At 43.3% G+C, this 21,561-nt stretch overlaps 1 protein-coding gene across 1 annotated transcript; it reads right to left on the bottom strand.

Annotated features, from left to right (window-relative positions):
* Nucleotides 1-8,455: 8,455 nt before the first annotated feature.
* On the bottom strand, nt 8,456-20,325 carry LOC147625381 (uncharacterized). The gene is made up of 14 exons (XM_086818829.1): nt 20,316-20,325; nt 20,116-20,274; nt 17,219-17,406; nt 16,472-16,622; nt 13,357-13,635; nt 13,010-13,201; nt 12,566-12,769; nt 12,274-12,438; nt 12,020-12,184; nt 10,660-10,860; nt 9,969-10,523; nt 9,646-9,870; nt 9,389-9,450; nt 8,456-9,269 (listed from the first exon to the last, which is right to left on the bottom strand). The coding sequence occupies exons 1-14, from the start codon at nt 20,323-20,325 to the stop codon at nt 8,919-8,921; spliced, it is 2,907 nt and encodes a 968-aa protein (XP_086674955.1). The 3' UTR covers nt 8,456-8,918.
* Nucleotides 20,326-21,561: the final 1,236 nt, after the last annotated feature.

The raw sequence follows: 21,561 nt of genomic DNA, 5'->3' as shown, positions 1-21,561 counted from the left end.
GTATAGCATTCATTCTCATGCACATTCCAAATGCAACTCTGGCTGTGAATAATCTTGAATTTGAGTGAGATTTACAGGCATTAACCAAGGGTTAAATGCAAAATGATGATTATCACAAATTTATCAGCACAATTTTTCCATTAAATCAAGGGTAACCAATTTGTACGAGATGGTTGGAGTATCAAACCAACTCCGAATTGAAATCTGAAGTTATAGGGATCTGTATCAGATACCTAATGGTTAATTTGAACCCTCAATTGCACCAAAATATAGTGATTAGCATTGATTAATCATTGATTAGCAAATTAATGCTCTGTTTTATGTGCAAAAAACAGAGTATGCGGGGAGTCGAGATCTAGTGCCTTAGACTTCAAATGAGCTCAAATGCTTTCAAAGGCATCAATAGCAATGAGTCTAGTAGAGGATTAAGCCAAGAAACACAAGATTTGACCAAATATTGAAAGCTTAATCTCTGTTTTACCAAAGTCACCTGCAGATTTGATGAAGAGCTTGGATCTCACTGTAGACTTGATGAAACTGAATTCTGTCTTCACCAGCTTGTAGAGCATGCTTGAAAACCCCCGGGGCTAAGAGGAATTAGAGCATTTTGATTTGATGAAGTGGGAATTAGTGATTTGCTACAGAAAAACGTAGCCTGCTAAAACAGCGATTTCTCCCAGCTCTGTTGACGATTTGCGGTTCTTTCTTGATGAGCTTAAAGAGCACTGAGATAGCTATCATGTGCTAGAAGGGTTTGGCCTAATTTTATGTGTGCAAGGAGAGGGAGCTCCTCCACTGGTTGGGGGTATAGAGGTGAGTTGAAAAAAGAGGAAAAATTATAATTTTTTACTAATCCTAATTAGCAAAATAATTAGCAAGATAATGGGCTCACAAATTAGCATGGCTCTGATACCATGTTGAAATTTTAGCATTGTGATGAGCTATGGTGGATCAAACACTAGAATCAACATCATTAATAAAGTGATTAGCAAATAATTAAGACCTATTCACTTGTATTTTCAACAGAGAGATCACTAAAAAAAAACAACGCATCAAAATATTTGTTAAGGTCAATGTATAATATATGCATTGTTAGTTTTACCTATGCCATCCATAGAAAAAACTAATAATGTAATATAAAAATCTCAAGATTCCAAAAAAAATGACAAAGTAAGTATGTGCACACAATAATTTAAATAGCGAGTACTACTACCTTCTTTTGTTATGTACTCCTTGGAAGATGTGGCAAACACTAACTTCATTTGCAGCATTAGTACTGCACATTTGTTCTTTTTTTTGGAAGAAAGGGCAAAGAAAAGAGGGTGGTAGATATGTATACAAGGAATCATGTATAGACCCACCACATCATTTTGATCCATTGCAAAACCACATGCCATGCAGTCACCCATAACAACAAGCGTGCTCTTAGCACTCATTGAGGCTTTAGGTGTGGTGTAAGTGGAAGAGCTAGTAGCTCTTCCTTTAGGTGAATGCATTGAGTTCCCTCTTGGAGGTGTGGTAGCCCATAACAAAGATATCATTCATCATCAACACCCCAACTTCAAGCTTTCGGCAACATAACCCCTACCCTCTCCATCATGATCACCACACCACTTCAACACCATGAACCTAGCACTTCATGCCAAGCAACCGGCCTCTTCCAACTACATCACATCAAGAAACCCCCGAGTTCTCCAACAATCGCCCAACACTTTGTCATGCAATTGGCATCCCCAACCACATCATTGGCATGCTCTCAAGGCACCTGGCCAAGCTTCATCCCACTAGCATATTTGAGGCACTACTTGCCACCCAGTATAGCTTCAAGCCCCCCCATAAGAAGACCAAGATGGCATCCCCTCCATCTCAAAGCTATTACAACCACAAGCCATCACTCACCACCACTTGGTGACGCTGACCAACAGTGCAACATCACTGCCGACAAGAAGCCACAAGCAAGAAGACAACTACATCTAGCCATGCTATCAACATTTCGTCATGTGATGATCCATGTAATGCCGATGTCCATGTCTTCCTAACAAATCAGTAAGTGTGCATAACCACGTCACCCTCATTTTACTACTTATTTTGGCCTCCAACAACTGAGTGGGTAGAGTACTCCCCACGGAGGAGAGCTAGTATACAACTAGGATTGTTTTGAGGTACATCGTCGGATAGCCCAATTGCCACCCACAAACCCCAAAGGTAGTTCCACTACCACCAAAACCAAATCACCTTCCACTTACAACCATACCCTTGTAAGTTTTGAGTTTGCAATCTATCCTCTTCACTTACATCCATTCGCCACACCGACACTCGAGCACATAGCCCTTACAAGTTTTTAGTTTGCAATCAATCTTCTTCACTTACATCCATTCGCCACACCGACACTCGAGCACATAGCCCTTACAAGTTTTTAGTTTGCAATCAATCTTCTTCACTTACATTTGTTCGCCAATGGCACTTAGGCACAAAGCCCTAAATAGTCTTTCCTGCCTTATAGTCTATTCGACACAAATCCATGCACTTATGCCTTCTGCCAATTTCCCCCGCGATGATCTTAACCAAACCTTTTCAAGGCACTTTAACATCGAGTCATGTTCTTGCACATATCCTCTATGCCCCATGCCCACACTTTGCATGCTTGCTTCCAGTCCAATTGTCTTGATTCGTCCTCCTCATTCCGTCTTTTTCTTGCTTGGTCCAACCCTCTTTCCATCCATACATACAGCACAATTCTGGCATTCGTACACTCACAAGGTCTATCAGCCTTCCAAATGTCCCCAGCATACTTGGACCATGTGAAGACGAAACTTCCATTTTGCCTAATCTAGAGACCATCTCAATAGTGTTTTATGGAGCCACCCAATCCATGAACCCAAACAATGATCTCCACACAATGCGATGACTTCAGCAAAACATGCTCTATATCTCCCTGTCCTAAGCATGAAAGTGGCCTACATAAGTGCTAATCAAGTAGGGAGAGGTACCCAAAAGATTAAAGCAATGCCACATGCTACGATCAGCAGTGTCCGACACTCCAAAATTTCACACCACCCATGATTTGTGGTTTACAAATGTTCTTGACTGACAAGGTGCCCTCAATTCTTCATTTCTCATGGACACCCCACCCTCAATTACACCCACCTTATCAGCCAACCTTGTTACACATCACTACCAATTTGCTATCTCAAACCATGTGTAAGAGTCGAAGAAAGTCAAGGTGCCCTCAATTCTTCATTTCTCATGGATACCCCACCCTCAATTGCACCACCTTATCAGCCAACCTTGCTACACATCACTACCAATTTGCTATCTCAAACCATGTGTAAGAGTCGAAGAAAGTTAAATGAAAACTATTGAAGAAAGCAAAATGTTGGAGTTTTCACCGAAAGCAGTTTTTACACGGGCCCACCCTTTGCTCAATGCCCATGCACACCACCTGAAATATATCCATCGGCCCTATATGTAATAGACACGTAGGCACTATTCCTTTAGGGACCTACATCATCAGCCAAGGACCTTTTGTGTCTCATTTTCAACCACCCCACCCATTCAATCCACCATGCCTCTAGCCCAAGCGCTCTGACAGCACCAAGTCCTTCAAGCCACAGAGGTCACCCATTGTAGTTATGGGCACAACCATGTATAAATCAACTACCTACCATGCCTCTAACAAGAAATTGATCTTGACTCCCCAAGAAAAGGGATGTCAAGTAAATGTCAAATAAACCATCAAAGAGAGTCAAATAAAGCAATAGTGTTAGAGAATTCCTTGTGTTGGTTGAGATGTGCACCCACACGAGCACACCTTCTACCATTTCCCATGCATGTCACCTATATATTTCACTATGGGCATCATAATGTTTTCACTTCTCACATCTCATGTCACACAAAGACCTTCACTTGCACCACCTAACCTCATTAACACCAACTCTTCACGTACATCTCTGGATGGGGGGACCATGGCAACACAAACACCTTGTGCCCACGGTATGACCCATCGCCTGGAGAACCCTCGACCTTGCAAGCACCTCCAACAAGATTCCCTGTCTGTTTCCTCTGCTTCGACTCCAATTTGTTATCAACAACACCTTGCCCTGGTTGATGCATTCACCACAAAGAAGCCCAATCTCTAAACATTATGCTATGAGATCTAAGCATACTTCCTTGTGCCAGGACACCATGGACCTCCATCTACACATGCTTATCATTTCATGATGTCCTGGCTCTCCTTCCGCTACTCACAAGGTGCGGACTGCTTATCTCTACTACTATCTCATCTTAAAGGGTCCACACCACTTCCCCCAGCAGCATGAACAACCTTTGCATCACCTCTCACTTTCCATGCTTCCTTGACAAGCTTCTTGCTACCACCATCAGGGCTACCGAAAGCTTCACGTCACCTTACCTTGCATCTAGCTACGGATCGATCCTGAAATAAAATTATAACCTTGGCCAACACTATGGTGCATCCTCGACCATCCACTTCCCAACACCAACTTCACCACCGACTTGTGGTACAAGGACATACTCACCATTAAGAAGGGGGTATTTTAACCAATATGTTGGTTAACATGGTTTCGCTCGCCCGGCCTACCATAAGGCACTTTGCTATCTTCTGAATGAATGGATACTAAGCATTTGTAAGATGGTACTAGAATATATAAAGTAGACTTACCATCATAGACTTAATGTAGGAAAAGTCTATGAGCTTAGTGTATATAGTTTCTTAAGACTAGTAATAGATATGCCATACCATTTTTAAGTTTAGTCAACTGTTAAAACCCTAAGATCTCTCTCTAAATAATTGTTATGCATAAACATGCATAAACTCATCCACCCAACCACCAGGGTTGCACATATGAATTACAATGAAGTACCTCATATCTTAACCTTGATGTCCCATACCATCAAGAGGTATGACTCCAATCCAGCAGCATGTAGCTGTAGTGTGAAATGGCATGACAGTAGATACAATCCTCTATACAAGAGAACATAACATAACCTAGTCTCCCTTGAGTGGGCCCCATGCTCCTATTATATAGGAGGATCCTCAAGTGACTCTTGACTCTCCATTTCCCATGTGTGGCCCTTGGATGCCTGACCCTAACCTCAACCCTTAAGGTTAGCCCTAACCCATGCTCCACTAGAGCTTGTTCCTATGCTCACAAGCCTAATGTGTGTTAACCTCCTGGTATATGCACATATAATGTGCACATAACATACTTTCCCTTTCTCAAAACATTGCACTCTTGCAATGAAAAGAAAGAAATCTGCGCTGAACATTCTCAACCGACTCCCAAGTAGGATCCTCTATTTCCCTGTCTTTCCACCCAATTTTTACAATAAGCAATACTAGTGTGAAAAACAGGCACTTGTAAATATCATTTTTTACAATAAGCAATACATATTCATTCCCTTGAAATAGTTTACTCCTTCTTCCCTCTTCTTGTGCTTGTATACTTTGGAATTCGTGCTTGCTAGATGGATGCATGCTTGAATAGGTTTGATTGTAGGCTTCCCTATTCCACTAGCTTCTTCTTCCCCTAGAGAACCATGTGAAGGACCATCTCTTCTTACCTCCATCTAGGCACTAAGAGCTATCCCTTCCCTCAATTGCAAGGAGCATTCCGATGTAACAATGGAGTGAGGGCACAACGGATGAGCTAGCGCACCCACATTAGGAAGTTACAGATTGCGGCTCCAAGGAAAAACCCGATGATACATGCTCCGGAAAGGCTAAGGTAGGCTCTTGACTTAAACATTGTATACACTATCTCCTCCCCTAGGGATGATGTAGTCAAGGCCCTTTTCTCTTCCCTTAAAGAGCACCTAGTAAAAGGAGAAAATTTCAAGACAAAAGAAGCTAGACTTTGATCTAAGGTGAGATGGCTAAAAGAAGGTAGCTTCCCTTCCAAGTTTTTCTTTAGAGCAGTCAAAGAAAAGAGAGCAAGAGGCCCCATCACAAAAGTGGTTGCTCCTCACGGTAGGACACTAGGATCCTCTCAATATAGACAATATTGCTTTATCATACACTTATCTATATTAGTGGACATTCACCCCCAGTCAAGGAAGGATATCAAGAAAGAGTGGAATAGATAGTCAGATTCCGAGTGAAAGTGTTTACCTTATTAGGAGGGCTTTCTCATAGGATGAACTTAAATTTGTAGCCAACAAAATGGATAGATAAAAATCTCCAAGGCCTAGTGGCATGTTAGTGGAGTTTTATTACCTCTTCTGGGAGCTCATCAAGAGAGACCCATGAGAAGATCGATGCAGTTGCTTCAAACACAAGAGCCTTTCAACTAAACTAAACAAGGGAGCTATCAAACTAATACTTAAGAGAGCTAATAGACTATACCTAGGAGACTAGAGACCTCAATACCTCATACTAGATATATCTTGAATCCATGGTTCTACGCAATAAGAACATTCTCCCCAAATTTATTGACCCTGACCAAATAAATAAATAAATTTAACGAGCCATCCTTAATGTTCAATGTGGCATTGATCACGCATTGGCTCAGAATGCCCCCTAAGCCTCTTCTAGAAAATGTGAGGTACTGTCAGGAGAGGGACCTTGTCAAAGGCATCAAACTCCCTGGCACCACTAGGCAAATGATCGCACATTTTTTGTAGATGATAACGGCAGTATTCTAGATGGTATTGAGAGAAATGTTGGCCCCTTGCTCCAACTCAGTCAACTTTCTCGCCAAAGCCGAAGCACTACTACTACATTCAGTCAATCCGTCAACCAACCATGGATTCAAATGGGCCAAATATGGAAGTGTCATCAGGCTGCTTGGCTGTGCTGAACTCACAGCTAATCAAAGGTTTGACTAGTCCTTTGAGAAGATGCATGCCAAGCTGACTTATTTTGGAACCCAACATAGCTTTCTATGAAGATCACAATTATATAGTATGTGCTCTCTTCTTCCATGGCCTTCGTTGCTTCTGTTTGCGCATTTTGGGATAGAGTCAAGAAACTTTCTATAATGGAAAAGATCAATTCTGTGTGCTCTTTTCTTTCATGGTCTTTGTTGCTTCTGTTTGCACATTCAATAAATCAACATGGGTTAGAGTCGAAAATGTTGCTTCAATAAATCAACATGGGTTAGAGTCGAAAATGTTCCAGGATCTTCCTGTGGTGCCACCCTTCCTGACCTTCCCTCTCATGGACACAAGAGATGGATCACCATCCCATGGCCCCAAGTATGAACCCCAAAAGACAAGGGAAGACATGGTATCAAGCCACTGGTCACAAAGGCCAAGGGTTTGGTGGCTAAGCTTCTAATACCCATAGAACTTTGAGCAACCATGGTGCCATACTCATTTGGAGAGATCGCCTTCACTGCTTTGCCTCCCCTCCCCTTGCTATGTACACAAGGATCCCCTTTTACACAAGGCATTTGGAGAGATCGGCTTACCGCTTCCCCCCTTATCGTGTACTTATGTAAGGATCACCTTCACCCCAAGGCACTGTTGGAAAGAGGTTTGCAAGGAGCTACATTGGTAGGGCAGAGGGGCATTCAACGAAAGGCCTCAATGGCTGAATCTATATGGTGGACCAAGGAAATAGATGAATTCAAGGTATCTTTCACCAAACAAAGGCCCAAGCTTGCAAAGAAACTCATCGAGAAAGGCATATGAAATGAAGATGGTCGGATCTACGGGACTAAAGAAAAGCAAACTGGAAGGGATCAACCACATTCCAGCTCGAAGACACATGCATTCTTTGTGCTAAGCCTCTCTAACTACTTTAATAACTGGACATGCAGATCAAGTAATCCTCTAGTAAAGCTCAAGCCTTGTGAACTAATCCTTGACAGCCACACCATTCCATGGATTGAAAAGGTTACCATGAAGTGACGCAGCACCCATGACGCCCCAAGGGCATGGTATCGAAGGGCCAAGTCTGTTTCGACATCTATTAAGATACTGTCCCTCAATTTCTTACTCTCGAGGACCATCTTCCAAAAATTCCCCATACGAGATAGGATGAGAAATTGGATAAACGTTTCCCCCTAATGCCCCTTACGCAGAACTAAGGAGACAGACTTGTTTTGGGATTACCCCTTTCACCCAACGGCTCTGAAAAGAGGTGATTGTGTGGCTACACAAAGTTGACACCCAAGACTGGCTGTCTTACTTACAACCATTTGCTCTCTTGCTAGGATACCAAATTGCTCTCTTTTGCTAGGAAACCAAATACCCTTACAAATTGGGTAGGTTAGGGTAGCAACCGTTAAACACTTGGTATCAGAGCACGAGATGCCGTGGAGCGACGATGTCACAACCAGAGGTATTCCAAAGCTTTCAGCTCTTTTATGGCATTTGATGCCTTCACTTTAAGTACTATATATCTGCATAATTGTCATTGCAAAGGTTTACACCAGCACAAAATAACCTTTTTCTTTTCAATTCCTTTAAGCACGCCATCCAAATCTTCTTGAGAACAATACAATAATTAGTAATTATTGTTACAACCTCCTCTGAGTGGTTTTTAGTCAGGGAAAGTAATCCAACAAGAAAGATGCATGACTTGTTCCTAAATCCCAATATTAATTTAACATCAAAACACATCACCTTGTTTTTAAGCATGAATCCATAAACCTTCAAACTCTAAAGCTAAAGGTACTTAACTTAGTTGTCATGCATCTTTGATGGTGGAAAACTTAAGAGGACGATTTGTATACAGGATGGTTAGTCCTGGGGTGAGAAAGGGTGTCGGTTCACAACATCAACATTACTGCCCCTTCTAGAATTGTCAACACTGGCCGCAATGTCCCTTCATTAAAAAGGGCAAGAATGGTGCCACCAGCACTAAATACAAGGAAGAAGCTCTATCATCTTTGAGATTAACAGTGGCCCATCACCTTGAACCTGCTTTCCGTTTGAAAAGAAGACCCTGCATTTCATATGCCCCATCTTTCAAGTAGTTCCGCGACGTGTTCACCTGTTAAATAACCTATCACAGCTGCCAAAACCCCTCCTGAAAGGTATGCAACCGGCGTCCAGATATAGCTCTTTTTCGACAGTTTGGCTTTCCCCAACGAAAGGAGAGTCACAGTTACTATTGTCACTCCACAGCACAATATGAATTTATCATCCCTGTCGTCTGTTTCTCTGTAAGAAAACGCATAGATCAGTGGTGACAGCACACCAAAGACAAGATATGATATAAGGGCGACTGTTCCATGCAGGAGCAGGCTTACGCCGACTACATCTCTGTAGTGACGTTCATGGTGATGGTAGAGATTCAATACCTGCAACATACAGCACAGATTTCAGTCTTAACAAATCCATCAGCCCACATTTTACAAAGGTTTTATAGGAAATTATAAATCCTTCAAATTTTAGTAGCATCGGGGATGACAGCACTCACAGTATGGTAGAATCCGATGAGTCCAGAGAACAAAGTTGCTAAGCCCATGTATACAACCGTCCCTATGCAAACAAAGAAAGCAAGTCAATGTACGTGAATATTTAGCACCCCTACTTTAATTCAAGTACATTAGAAGCTACTAACGGGTTTTCATTGATGCCTCCTACACAGACAGGTGATATTTTTCATTGATGCCCAACATCTTTCTAAGACCATGCACGGCATGCAAGATGACAGGATTAGTCATAGGTGCATACGAGTGATAGCATTGCCTCCGGCTGCAGAAGAAGTGACTCCTAAACTGGCAATAGATATGTCCAGTCCACCATAAACAATGCTCTTCAAAATGTCCCACCCATCTGCTTCCGTAATCTTCTTGCCAGGCAAAACTAGGGCGGTCTCGGGAACTGTCCCAACTTCTACGTCTGCTGGATCACCAGCGGGAACAACTTTTTGAGGCATCAGAGGCTCTGAAAGATCACCTGCAAGAAAGCGAAGATCTAGATTTACATCGATTATCGAACTGATCGAAAACAAAAACATGATCAGGTGAAAGGGATCAAAAAGATAAATTAAGCACCTGCATCTACAGGCGGTTGAAAGCTTGGAAAAAACTGCATGCCCCTTGGATGCTTCTGAGGTCTGCTTTTCTCATATTTATAGAACGGTTTTTCTGGAATGATCTGCCCAGTCTCTGGTTGAGATTCTTCTTGTGATACCATATCCTCTTCGATTTCTGTTGTTTTTCGGAATTTTTCTGCTGCATCAGAATCTTGCACATGAGAAGGTTTAGTAGAAGGTAAGCCTTGATCTGCCAAACCTGGTAGAGCAAATCCAGTAGAAGGAAGAGATACCAATGTTGTTTTGGGTCCTGCTTTCATTCCTAATACTTCATCCACTTTTATTGATGCGTTTAACGTCACTGTCTGATCTAGTGTCATAGATCCTATGGTCTGAGAGGTTTGCTGAGGAGCCATTGACTTGATGTTCTTGGGAGGCCTTTCGCCTGGATAACCCTTTTCCGATGGTGTCACTGCGAACACATCGATTTTGCCTGTAATGTGGGCTTTTATCGTTGTCTCTTGCTCGATGTAGTTTTTTTCCTGTTTTCTTCCAGGTTGGTCCTGTTTAACTTCTGCAGAACAAAGAACCATTTGAGAGCTTGCCAACCACAGTTGGATTGAGGAGAAAAAAAAATGCCAAAAAAGTGTATAGACATCCAAAAAAATCCAATACAGTGACCCAAATACGAGATGATGAATCTAAAGGACCTGCTAAGAGAGTTTGACCCCAAGGATAGTTGGGAAGTATTGTTGGGCCCAGCCCACTAGTACAGTCCACATCTTCAGGTCGGACAGCATCTCCATCCTCTGCTTTGTCCTCATGCTTTTGTAGTGAAGATGTTGGTTTCTTACTTTCTTTATTTTTTCTGCTTCCTTCAAAAGAAGTGTGCCAGGCACCACCATTTTCCTCTGCAAAAAGCACAGTTAAAAGGTTCAATCTCATTTAGAGAAAGGCTTAAAGATTTTGTGTAACCTTAATCCTCAAGGATCCTGTCACCAAACACACATCAGGAGACCGATAGGGAGAAGTGTATCCTTTCCCATTGTCCCTAATGCTATGAGATAAAGGGTCTTTTGACCGCCTCTTTAGAGTGCAGATCCACGAATTGTGCCAAGACTTAAAGAACAAGACCAGAAATGTGTACCAGTGGCTATTACACAGATGGAACCACACCATGCGGCTTGGCAGTTTTTACCATGGGTCAGCTAGAGGTTGAGGAGCTAGTCATCTGAGCCACCGTGACTCTATGTTAGCAAGAGTATGCACAATTAAGGGCGACTCTAAAAGGCAATATACAGCACCATTGCAGAAGCCAACTCTCCCCTATACATTCTTTGGCTGCTTCATAAATGAACTGGTTTATACCACACACTCACCAGAGGAGCTGTAATGCCATCTAGAAGCCTTATAGAAGTTTCTCCGGGGTAGCTAGTTTTGTTAGACCAAGTCGTTTACATCTAATAGAGATCTAGTAGAGCCAAACCACAAATGCGAGTGGTTTTACATCACTGGCTCAGATTGAAAGAAAGTACCAACGCAAACCAATCCTCCTCCTGCACCACCACTCACCTGATGCACATTCATGAATCATTCGAAAAAAAGACCTGATACAGAGTGCGACATATGAGAGAGGTGGCAGAGGATAGATGGAGATTGCCGCGGCTTCCTTTATATCCGTCTATGCAGGTGGATAATCTGGGTGACACTGATTGTTGCTAAGCTTCAACCACACATCTGATGCCACTTTTTCAAGGTACGAAGATAGTAGACCCAGGTTGGCATGCTCCCATCCACATGAGTGCAAGTCTATACAGAGACCACTTCTTATGTAGGCATGTGCCACATAGTAATATGCTTTCGTCTTTCAGAACGAACACGCATCAGCAACCACATTTCTATAATGTAGTTTAGTTGGAAATTCTAACACATGTTTAATCAACTGACTCGAGTATGTTGGGTATGAATAAGCCTAAAGCAAAGTAGGTTAGGACGATTTGAGAGCAAAATGCAAAGCTATTTTCGCATGGAAGAAGCACAGCCTGTTTGAAAGCAGGTGTTATTAGTTACCATGTTCGGTTTTCTTTACAGAGCATATGCCCCAAGGATAGGGAGGTAGAACTGCAAAAGCAACTCCTTCAAGATCATGACCATGAGTACCATTTTGATGAGTTCTAATATCCTCATCTCTTAGTCTGTTCTTTGTTCTAAGTATCGGTACCTCTTCAAGGACATCTGCAAGGTAGGAGATAAGATGCACCTATCAGAATCAACTCATCAATCTGACATTTACCATGCAAAAGTTACCAGATAGTGAATAAAACCTTCAGATTGTGTAGCGGCACCCCACGGGTAAGCAGGGAACACAGCAGAGACAAGGTCACAGCTCAATCCATCATCATCAGCCAGTTTCTTCTCTTTTTCCTCTACAACCTTGGCCCCAGGCTCAATCCTGGTCACGACACCTTCATTTTGGTTGGAGTGTGCGCCTGAAAAGACCAAGATGTCAGCTTTTACTTCCAACCACCATAGCAAAGAGCTACCGTATAATTACTTTGAAAACACATATCCAACGAACAGAAGGTTTTCACGTATGTGAGATGGTGCATCCACCACCTTCAGCTTTTGAAAATGATCCCCAAGGGTAGTCAGGTAACAAGGCCGGAACAAGCCCACAAGTACAATGCCGGTCGTCGGTCCAATGCTGTGATGTTTCTGTTTGCAAGTCTCCCTGCATGACTGAATCTTCGACCTGGATAGCACTAGTATCCACATCCTCAGGACCATGTTCCAGCTCAGAAGCAGATTGTTGAGCCACCTCTACAGTCAATCAAGCCCAGGGTCATTAGATGCATTAAACAACTGGTAGTGTGGGAGATTTTATGATGCACAAGCCGGAGTTTAGACCTATAAATCTTTGAAACGGCTCTACATCACACCCAGTGTTATCTATGTTTACTTGCATGTAAAATCCAATCATGACAACCACGATATCTCTGTTCTACGCTATCTGTTTTCCTTAAAAGCTTAAGCAATGTGTAGAGATGATGCATTGAAGACCTTCAAGTTTTGGAGCAGAACGCCAAGGGTAGAAAGGGGACAAGGCAGGGGCAAGCCCACAAGTACAGTGTCTTTCTTCAGATAGCTTTTCTTCGGACTTTTTGCTTTGTGGCATATCCTGTGTGGCATCATTTTGCATCTGCTCAACATCATGGGAAAGAGCCCCAGTTTCTACAGTCAAAAGAACCCCTTCTGCATCCAAAGTATTACCCAAGATTACTATACATATAAACAAGTGCATTGCATCACAAAGTATGATCTCGCTATGGAATGAAGTATCAAATCTTGACTTGAAAATACTTCAAGAGCTCCCACTTGACTGGAGCGAGAGATCGTGCAGTTACAACCTTCGGCTTTGGTACAGAAGCCCCAGGGATAAGGAGGAAGCAAGGCAGGAGCAAGCCCACAAGTACAAGTTCTCTCCTCAGTCAAAGGTTGAGAGTTTTCTTCAGCTTGTGACACATCCCCTTGCACCTGCTCTACATCCTGAGAAACTGCCCCGGTATGAACCACCTTTATGCCAGTTTGTGTCTCGTTAGTAGATTGATTGACAACTTCTGAAACTGCCCCAGTATCGACAACCCCTAAGCCAGTTTCTGTCTGGCTTGAAGATTGATAGACTGCTCCTGCGTTCAAAAGTAGCCCAAGATTACCATACATAAAAAAACAGCTGCAGTCCATCACATCTCATGATGTTGATCCTACAGCTAAGTAGTTGAATTTGACTTTGAAGATAAGCCTTGATACACTGCACTTGAATGGAGCAAACTCATGACTATTATAACAGCTACTTGAGTTAATGGCATCATGTGTCACACTCGTGTACCAAAAACACATAAAAGCTCCATTCTGTTGGTGGCACTATATGCCAACTCATGAACAAAACACACAACATCAATAACGCGATTGGAAACCCCATTTCACAAAAACACTCAGATTCAAAGCTAATAAAAGAATTCTGGCCAAGCAAGTCAACCTTTCACCAGAGTAGACAAGATTGATTAAAAAATCGAAAGAAAACATGTACTGCACAAATGATCCAAGGCTGTGTTAAGATCTATCACAGCAAAGCAGCATGTAAAAAAGCCACCCAGTCCATTCTTTTTTATTGAAAATAGTAGAGCCTAAACATGTGCTGCCCAGTTTGCCCTAGCTCAAATCCAATGGAAATCACTAGTGACACTTGACCCTGGGACCAATGGACCACCTCACGCCTTGTCCAGCACCACCCACAACACTGCCAATCAGCACTTCAAGATTTACATTCTAATCAGGGGCTGGGATTATGTATTGGAGAAATGTATAGACCGGATCGGTATATGCATTACCATTTCAGTAATTATTTTGTACTCTATGGTCTAAGGTTTGCAATTTAGATATAATGGACATGATTATTGTTGGCATTTCATTTTATTGTCAAGGGTTCCTTCCCCTTTTCCCTTGGTTTGTTGCTGGGGGTAGCTTGTCTTGGTTGGTGAGATGCTTCTCTTCGCATGGGTAATCATGAGAAATGTGTTTCATCCACTTTGAGGATTTAGGGTCTCGGCGAAATGTTTCATCTCCCAAGGAGAAACCAGAAGGTTTTGAGTTGGCATACCCATCCTATAATATCACACAACCCCATGGAAGTATCAAGTTCTGAAGATCGTAGGTACAGTTTAGAGTTAAAATAACGCTTGCCCATAGCTAAGCACTAGGTTAGCAAATGTGGCTTGCAATTCATGAACAGCAAGGCCTAAGCTCACACATAAAAGAGCTTCTGCATGTTTCAAAAATAATAATGAAGATATTTACAAGGATTTGAGTGAATACATTCAATATTGATTTATGTTGATCCATTGGGGCATGAAAGTCGAAATTTAGGCATGAGTCAGATGGTCAATGAAAGGAATGAGATGATGTGTGGCAGAAATTCGGATTCTAAAACGTTTCATTTTCTTTTAAGAAGTATTCTATCGGGTAAAACAGAACATAAAAAAAGGCACGACTCAGCCAAGGAACAAGCGAGACTCGTAGAAACATATATACTGCTGCCGAAGCAAGTCAAGCATGTGATGTTCCTAGGTAATCCCAGTGATGCAAGAGAGAGAGCACGCTCGCACACACATGCATATAAAAATATAGACACAGAGAGAACTTTATTAACATCTTACAAAATTACAAAAGACCACAAGGGTCTATAAGACTAGTCACCATGTAGTAGGCCATTAGGCATGTAGCACAACTTGACAAAAGGAGAGTGGAAGCTACATAGCCCAACTGTGGGCACACACAGTACACTCAGTATTAGCAGAGCCGGGACCAGTTTTGGTCTGCAACCGGGTATCAGACAAGTATGGACAGGCAGCGGACAGGTCAGCCAGCAGGCCAACCAACTCTAGGAAGAGGCCCAACGGTCGATCTTTCTGCCTTCTTAATCAACAGTCAAGCACTTCACAAGAGCTCGTAAGTGTGCATCCAAGGCAGGAAACATCAGACTGTAGCCAGCATTTGGGAAAGACTCTGCATTTCATCCACTTGGGCGCTGCATTGGTTACCTTTTGCTAAGGTTTACACTCCTAATTGAGAGCAATATTTTGTATTTTGGCACAGATTGATATAGAGATTATTAATAGATTGTTGAAATCAGTGTATCATTGCTTATTGGAATGCAAAGAAGCACAGAAGATCTGGGAGTTACGATACACACCACTTGGGAGATTATTGCTAGTATCACAGCATGGCATATGAGGAAGACCAGCCTTTTGAGGGTATTCATGTTCATGACACCCAATGTATATGCCCTTTATGATTTTATATTACTTAATAATACAAGTCTCTTTTCTTTTAAAAAAAGTTCTTGTGTGTTTAAAGTCTTATGTTGTCATTATTCTTCTGCAATTTCTTCTTTTCCACCAATTTGCTTCTGTTGATTGCTTGATAAGGGGTCAGCCATAGAATCAAAAGAAAACTGGTTTGGAAAAGGAACTCTTTTGTACCCTTGGGTTATTTTCAAATTTAAGCACTGCACTTATGGCCACTGATGAGAACATGAGAACAGATGGCAGCTTTGGCCATTATGCTGGCGGCACAACTCGATAACTAGATACCGGCCCTCAATAATCAAGTGGTGGCCTCGCTCCAGCTCAAGGTGTTGTAATGTGAACACGCTCTAGTGTGTAACACCCACATGCATGCACGTTTCACTGCCGTAGGGCCCGATCAATCAAGCGTTCACCCTGGTGGCTGCTCCTACCTTTGGTCGGCGCCCCCCCTGAAGCCTTTGCTCTACAAACTCCGGCGAGTCCTGCAGCACCTTTTATGAGATAAATGAACTGAATTTTGGGTTTCGGTATTTATACCCCCTTCTAGTCCTGGTCGGCCTGTTCCTTTTTTTCTCCACGACTTGGTCTTATAGCAATTAAATGCTATTAAATTCAACGTTTCACACTGATGCCTTGGGCGGCCACCCTGCGCATGAACCTGGCTGCTGGGCAGCCTTGCCCAATCTGTATGGGCAGTCCCCATACTTGGCCGACTGGCTGCTGGGGAGCCCCTTGGCCTGGCCGCCTGGCTGGGCTGTCCTGTAGGCCCTATCGGCTGCCTGGCCATGCCCCTTGGGCTGGCCGACAGCCTGCCCAGCCCCAGAGCTAGGGCAAGTGGGCACAAAATGGGGCCCACTACATGAGCCTTAGGCTTGGCTCTAGGATAGCCCTATGGGTTGGCCCCTATTTTACATGCAAACCTACATGTCTACACACAAGTCTAGCATCCAGTATCATACCAGATACGCAGAACCACTGACATCATTCCAAAGGGAGACTCACAGCGTGGACTAGCAATGCTTCATATGCAGGACAATGCACACCTAACCTCGGACGCATGGAGTGGAACCCTGAGACTAACTCGTCCCGGACTAGGCTCACATGGGACCAGTTTTTCACTTCAGGTCCAGCACCTTCGTGTTCAGATATGTCCACATGGCATCCAAGTGCGGGATGCACGTGACATCCCCTTTTGCTTAACTTAATGGAAGCTCCATAGCCTCCAAATAGTCTGTCAATAAAGCCGAATAGTCGTCAAAGAACTCTTTGTCAAGCCATACCGCTTCGTGGGTCCCTCGGTCCTAAAACTTTGTGAGGAACTATCTTTGTCTTCGTCGGCCTGAGCCATCGGCCTGAGCCATGCTTGAAGCGGTGCAAAAGAAAAGATCTGTTTTGGAACCATTACTTCAACTTCATTAATGATATCTGGTTCTGCTTCGTCTTTCACTTCTGACGGGATCAGACCTGCATATGGTTTTAACCAACTGACATGGAACACATCGTGTATAGTCCAGCTCGGCAACTTCATTGAAACCTCATTAATCTTTCTGTGGAAAAAGGTCTGAAGCTCCTGAATAACAACTTTGGGCCCACCTGTTACAACCTTTGCTTCACGATTTGAAGATAAACCCAATCACCTTCCGAAAACTTCATATCCCTTCGGTCTTTGTTTGCCTGTCGAGCTACGCTTTAGCCAACCTGTCTTTTACCGACTCCAAAATCTCCTGGTAAGACTCCGTCAATCTGTTCGCTTCAGGTACTGAAGATGAGGTTTTGGTCAATAGCAACTGGAATGGTCTTCCAAACGCTGCGTCATATGAAGTCTTGCCAATAGCTGAAGAAAAAGAGTCATTCAAAACAGCTTGAACTAAAGGAAAATATGATTCCCACTTACCTTGCTGATCGTGGACATAACACTTCAGCACATCAAAGACCAATTGATTGTAGATTTCTGTCTGGGGTAAAATGCACTGGAAAAAATCAATTTAGTACCAAAGTTATCAAACAATTCCCTCCAAAAATGACTGATAAACTTGGCATCTCGGTCTGACACTATGGTCCTAGGGATCCCGCCAATCGGGTACCAATGCCGAATGAACAAATGGGTAACATCTTCGGCGGTCACATTGGCCCTACTTGGAATAAGCATAACAAATTTGCTAAATCTATCAACTAAAGTCAAGCGCTGAGTATTACGCTTACCCAGACTGGGACGCAAATTCGTGACAAAATCCATCGAAATATCTTGGAAAGGTCTCTCAGGAATTGGTAAGGGCTGTAACAACCCTATCTTCTTCCCACGAGGAGCTTTTACCTTTTGACAAATATCACATTGTTACACATATGCAAACACATCTTACCTCATCTTTGGCCAATAATATTGTCGTTCTAACTTCTCCAAAGTCGAATTCAAGCCCTATGACCACCAGTAATTGCGTTATGAATGTCATGGAGGAGAGCTGCCCTAAACGACTTCATGACACACAGTCGGCCTTTGTAGAAAAGCCAACCATCGCGTATCAAAAAGTGACATGGTCCTGTAGCATCCAATGCATGTTCCCACTGTGTACCGAATTCCTCGGAATCCGCATACGTGTGCTTCATGTCGTCTAGTCCCGTACCAACAAGGTCGAGTCTAGTGGTCTAAATCAAAGTTATCTGTCCCTTCCAGCTCAAAGCATTGGAAACTAGATTGGCCTTTCCTGGAAGGTTCTCAATCATACCACTAAATTACTGGAATATTTGGCTCCAACGGTGATGTCGGTCACTCCACTGTGGACTTGGCATTGTCTAAATCCAACGTAATGCTTGATGGTCAATGCGGACCTCAAAGTCACGGCCATAAAGAAAATGTTTCCAATGTTTCAAGGCTTGAATAACTACAAGGAGTTCCCGATTGTAGACTGAGTAATTCTTTTCTGCGAGCAGTACCTTACGAGACATGTAAGCCACTGGATGGCCATTTTGTTGTAATACACCTCCAATTGCAATGTTACTCGCATCGATGATCACTTGGAATGGCTCGTCCCACGAGGCAGGCGCTAGACAAGGTGCTGCTGACAAAGCCACCTTGAGGTTCTTGAATGCCTCCAATGCTCGTGGAGTCATTCAAATCCGTTGCCTTTTAGTCTTGACACCCTTTAGCAGATCGGTGAGATCCGTCGAGAGGTCAGAAAACTTGTCTATGTGGGTGGAGTATGCCTGGCATATATCCACAAAGGATCTGATGTCATAAAAGCAGTCTGTGGTACTTCCCAATTGACAATCTCGGCCACCTTGGCCGGATCAAGTCAAATGGCTTCTGCACTAATTATATATCCAAGATAATGAACCTCAAACAAATAAAATTTCGACTTTTTCTCATTGACATAGAGCTCGTTGCTTTCCAGCAACTTCAAGACTTTCACCACATCAATGTCATGCTGCTCAATCGTAGCTGAAAATACCAATATGTCATCCAGAAATATGAACACACACTTTCCAATCAATTCCAAGAACATCCGCATCATCATTGTGGCTGGGGCGTTCGTCAAGCCAAAAGGCATGCCCACAAATTCTTAGTGGGCCCGAAGGATGTTCCCCTCAACAATCCTCACCTGGTGGTACCCACTCTTTAAATCGAGTTTCGAGAACACCTTAGCCCCATTCAGCCTCTTGAGAATATAGTCTATTCAAGGTATCGGAAATCTACTTTTGATAGTCAGCTTATTGAGTGCACAATAATTGACACATAATCAAGAAGACTTTCTTGACAAATAGGATCGGTGCTCCAAATGGTGACACACTAGGACGGATGAAGCCAAATTGCAACAATTCTTGGAGTTGGCGGTCCAACTCCGATTCCATTGCCTTGGAAAGGCGATATGGAAATTTGCTCGGAGGTTCGGAGCTTGGGAGGAGGTTGATCGTGTGGTCATCCAGTCTGGATGGAGGCAACTGGAGAGGGAGATTGTCCTGAAGAAAAATCTTTTGGAACTTTTCATGGAGACAAATACTTCTCAGAAGCACTGACCAGCGTCTAGGCAGTCTGGATGTAAATCATCGCACAATGTGCGCCTTTCTTGATCACTCGTTTAGCCTGCAAGTGGCTTATGAGCAAAAAGTTCGGGATTCCTGGCTTACACTTAATGATCACTGGGGCGTTGGACACATTCCGGCTAATCTGGAAAGTGTGCTTGTCCCACTTGACATCAGGAAGGAACTTGTGAAACCATTGAATGCCCAAGATTATGTCTGCTCCTACAAGAGGAGCAACCATAAAATCACACACATACTCTATGTCCTGAATGACTAATTTAGCACCTAGAGCTTCAAACTTGACGCTCATCGTCATGCCTGTGCTAAAACTCTCAACTTGCTTGTCCACCAAAGTCAAGACAAAATGGGCGCGCCGAGCGGCCTGTTCCGTGACCACATCCTCCGTGTTGCCGTTGTCAAACAAGATAACAACTCTCTGGCCACCTATGTAGCCAAAGGTCTTGAGCAATTCATTGCGCTCATACTCTTGGTCATGGGCGCCCTTCTACTTATCTTCAAACTCCCGGCAGCTAATGATTGACCCAACCGAAGCATTCGGATTCGAAGAACTAGGGACAGCCACCACTGGGGTCTGTGTGGAAGCTGGGTTCACCACTGAAGCCGTGGAGATTGGGTGGCAGTCTTTGGAGTGGTAGTCTTCTTAGGACACTACCGAGAAGTGTGTCCTTTTGTATGACAAAAGAAACACCTACCCTCCTTGTACTGCGCGATCTCCTCAGCACTCACCGGTCTTGCCTACCTCCGCTTTCTAGTCTAGAGTTGGAGCCAGAGGCTCCCGTGCTCTGTCTTGGGAAAGACCCTGACTGGTTCTGGCCTTTTTCCCCTGAGGTGTTAGCCTTGGGAGTAGCCCGCTAGGAAGTCTTGGGCTTTTCGCCATTGTGCTTCATTTCAGTACTCTATGCAAGCAAGAGTGTGTCTTCGAAGGTGGCTGGCCTAAACATACGCACCTTCCTCTAGATTTGCGTGTCAAGGCCATAAAGGAATTGCCCTTTCTTGTCCGTATCAGATAAGCTCAATTGCAAACATAAGTTTGAAATTTTATTAGCAAACTGAAGGACTGGTTGCGTGTTCTGACGTGCTCCCCTAAACTCGTCTTCGAGTCACTCAAGGTAATGGGACAATAGAAATCGTTGCTTATAGTCACGGACAAACTCGTTCCAAACATAAGCTGCCATACCTAATCTGGTGTGGGCATGAGCCCACTGGGTCCACCAAGAAATGGCCTCACCTTCCAACAAGTACCAACTAGCTAAGATCACCCTGTCAGTATCACTTTTTCGAACTACGGCAAAGTAAGCTTCAAATTGATGCAACCATGAATAAAGAGTTGTGGGGTCGAGTTTACCATTATACTTACTGAAATTCATTTTCTCGGGAAAATGAATTGAGGAAGCAGTTGGTGTCAGTCTTGCGTCCAAATCATTTTCTCAGGAAAATGATTTGAGGAAGCGGTTGGTGTCAGTCTTGCGTCCAAATTCGCAAGGTATCGCTCATGTTCCATGTGTCGCATGGCATCGTCTTCACGTTGTCAAATCTCCATTGCGTGTATCTGCAACTCAAGCATCAAACTTGCCTATGGTCATGACCCTTCGAAAGGATGGCTGGCCTAAACATACGCACCTCCCATTGGATTTGCGTGTCAAGGCCATAAAGGAATTGCCCTTTCTTGTCCATATCAAATAAGCCCAATTGCAAACATAAATTTAAAAT

The sequence above is a fragment of the Cibotium barometz genome, chromosome 24 (genome assembly GCF_041138505.1).
Source record: "Cibotium barometz isolate CiBa-2024 chromosome 24, ASM4113850v1, whole genome shotgun sequence".
NCBI lineage: Eukaryota > Viridiplantae > Streptophyta > Polypodiopsida > Cyatheales > Cibotiaceae > Cibotium > Cibotium barometz.
This window is presented reverse-complemented; position numbering and strand designations above follow the sequence as displayed.

Coding starts and splice junctions, on each gene's coding strand:
- LOC147625381 (XM_086818829.1), bottom strand. Junction 16,623..17,218: donor ATATCATTAATGAAGTTGAA/GTAATGGTTCCA, acceptor GGGGCTGGGCAG/GCTGTCGGCCAGCCCAAGGG. Junction 10,861..12,019: donor TGTAAAGAAAACCGAACATG/GTAACTAATAAC, acceptor TGCTTTTTGCAG/AGGAAAATGGTGGTGCCTGG.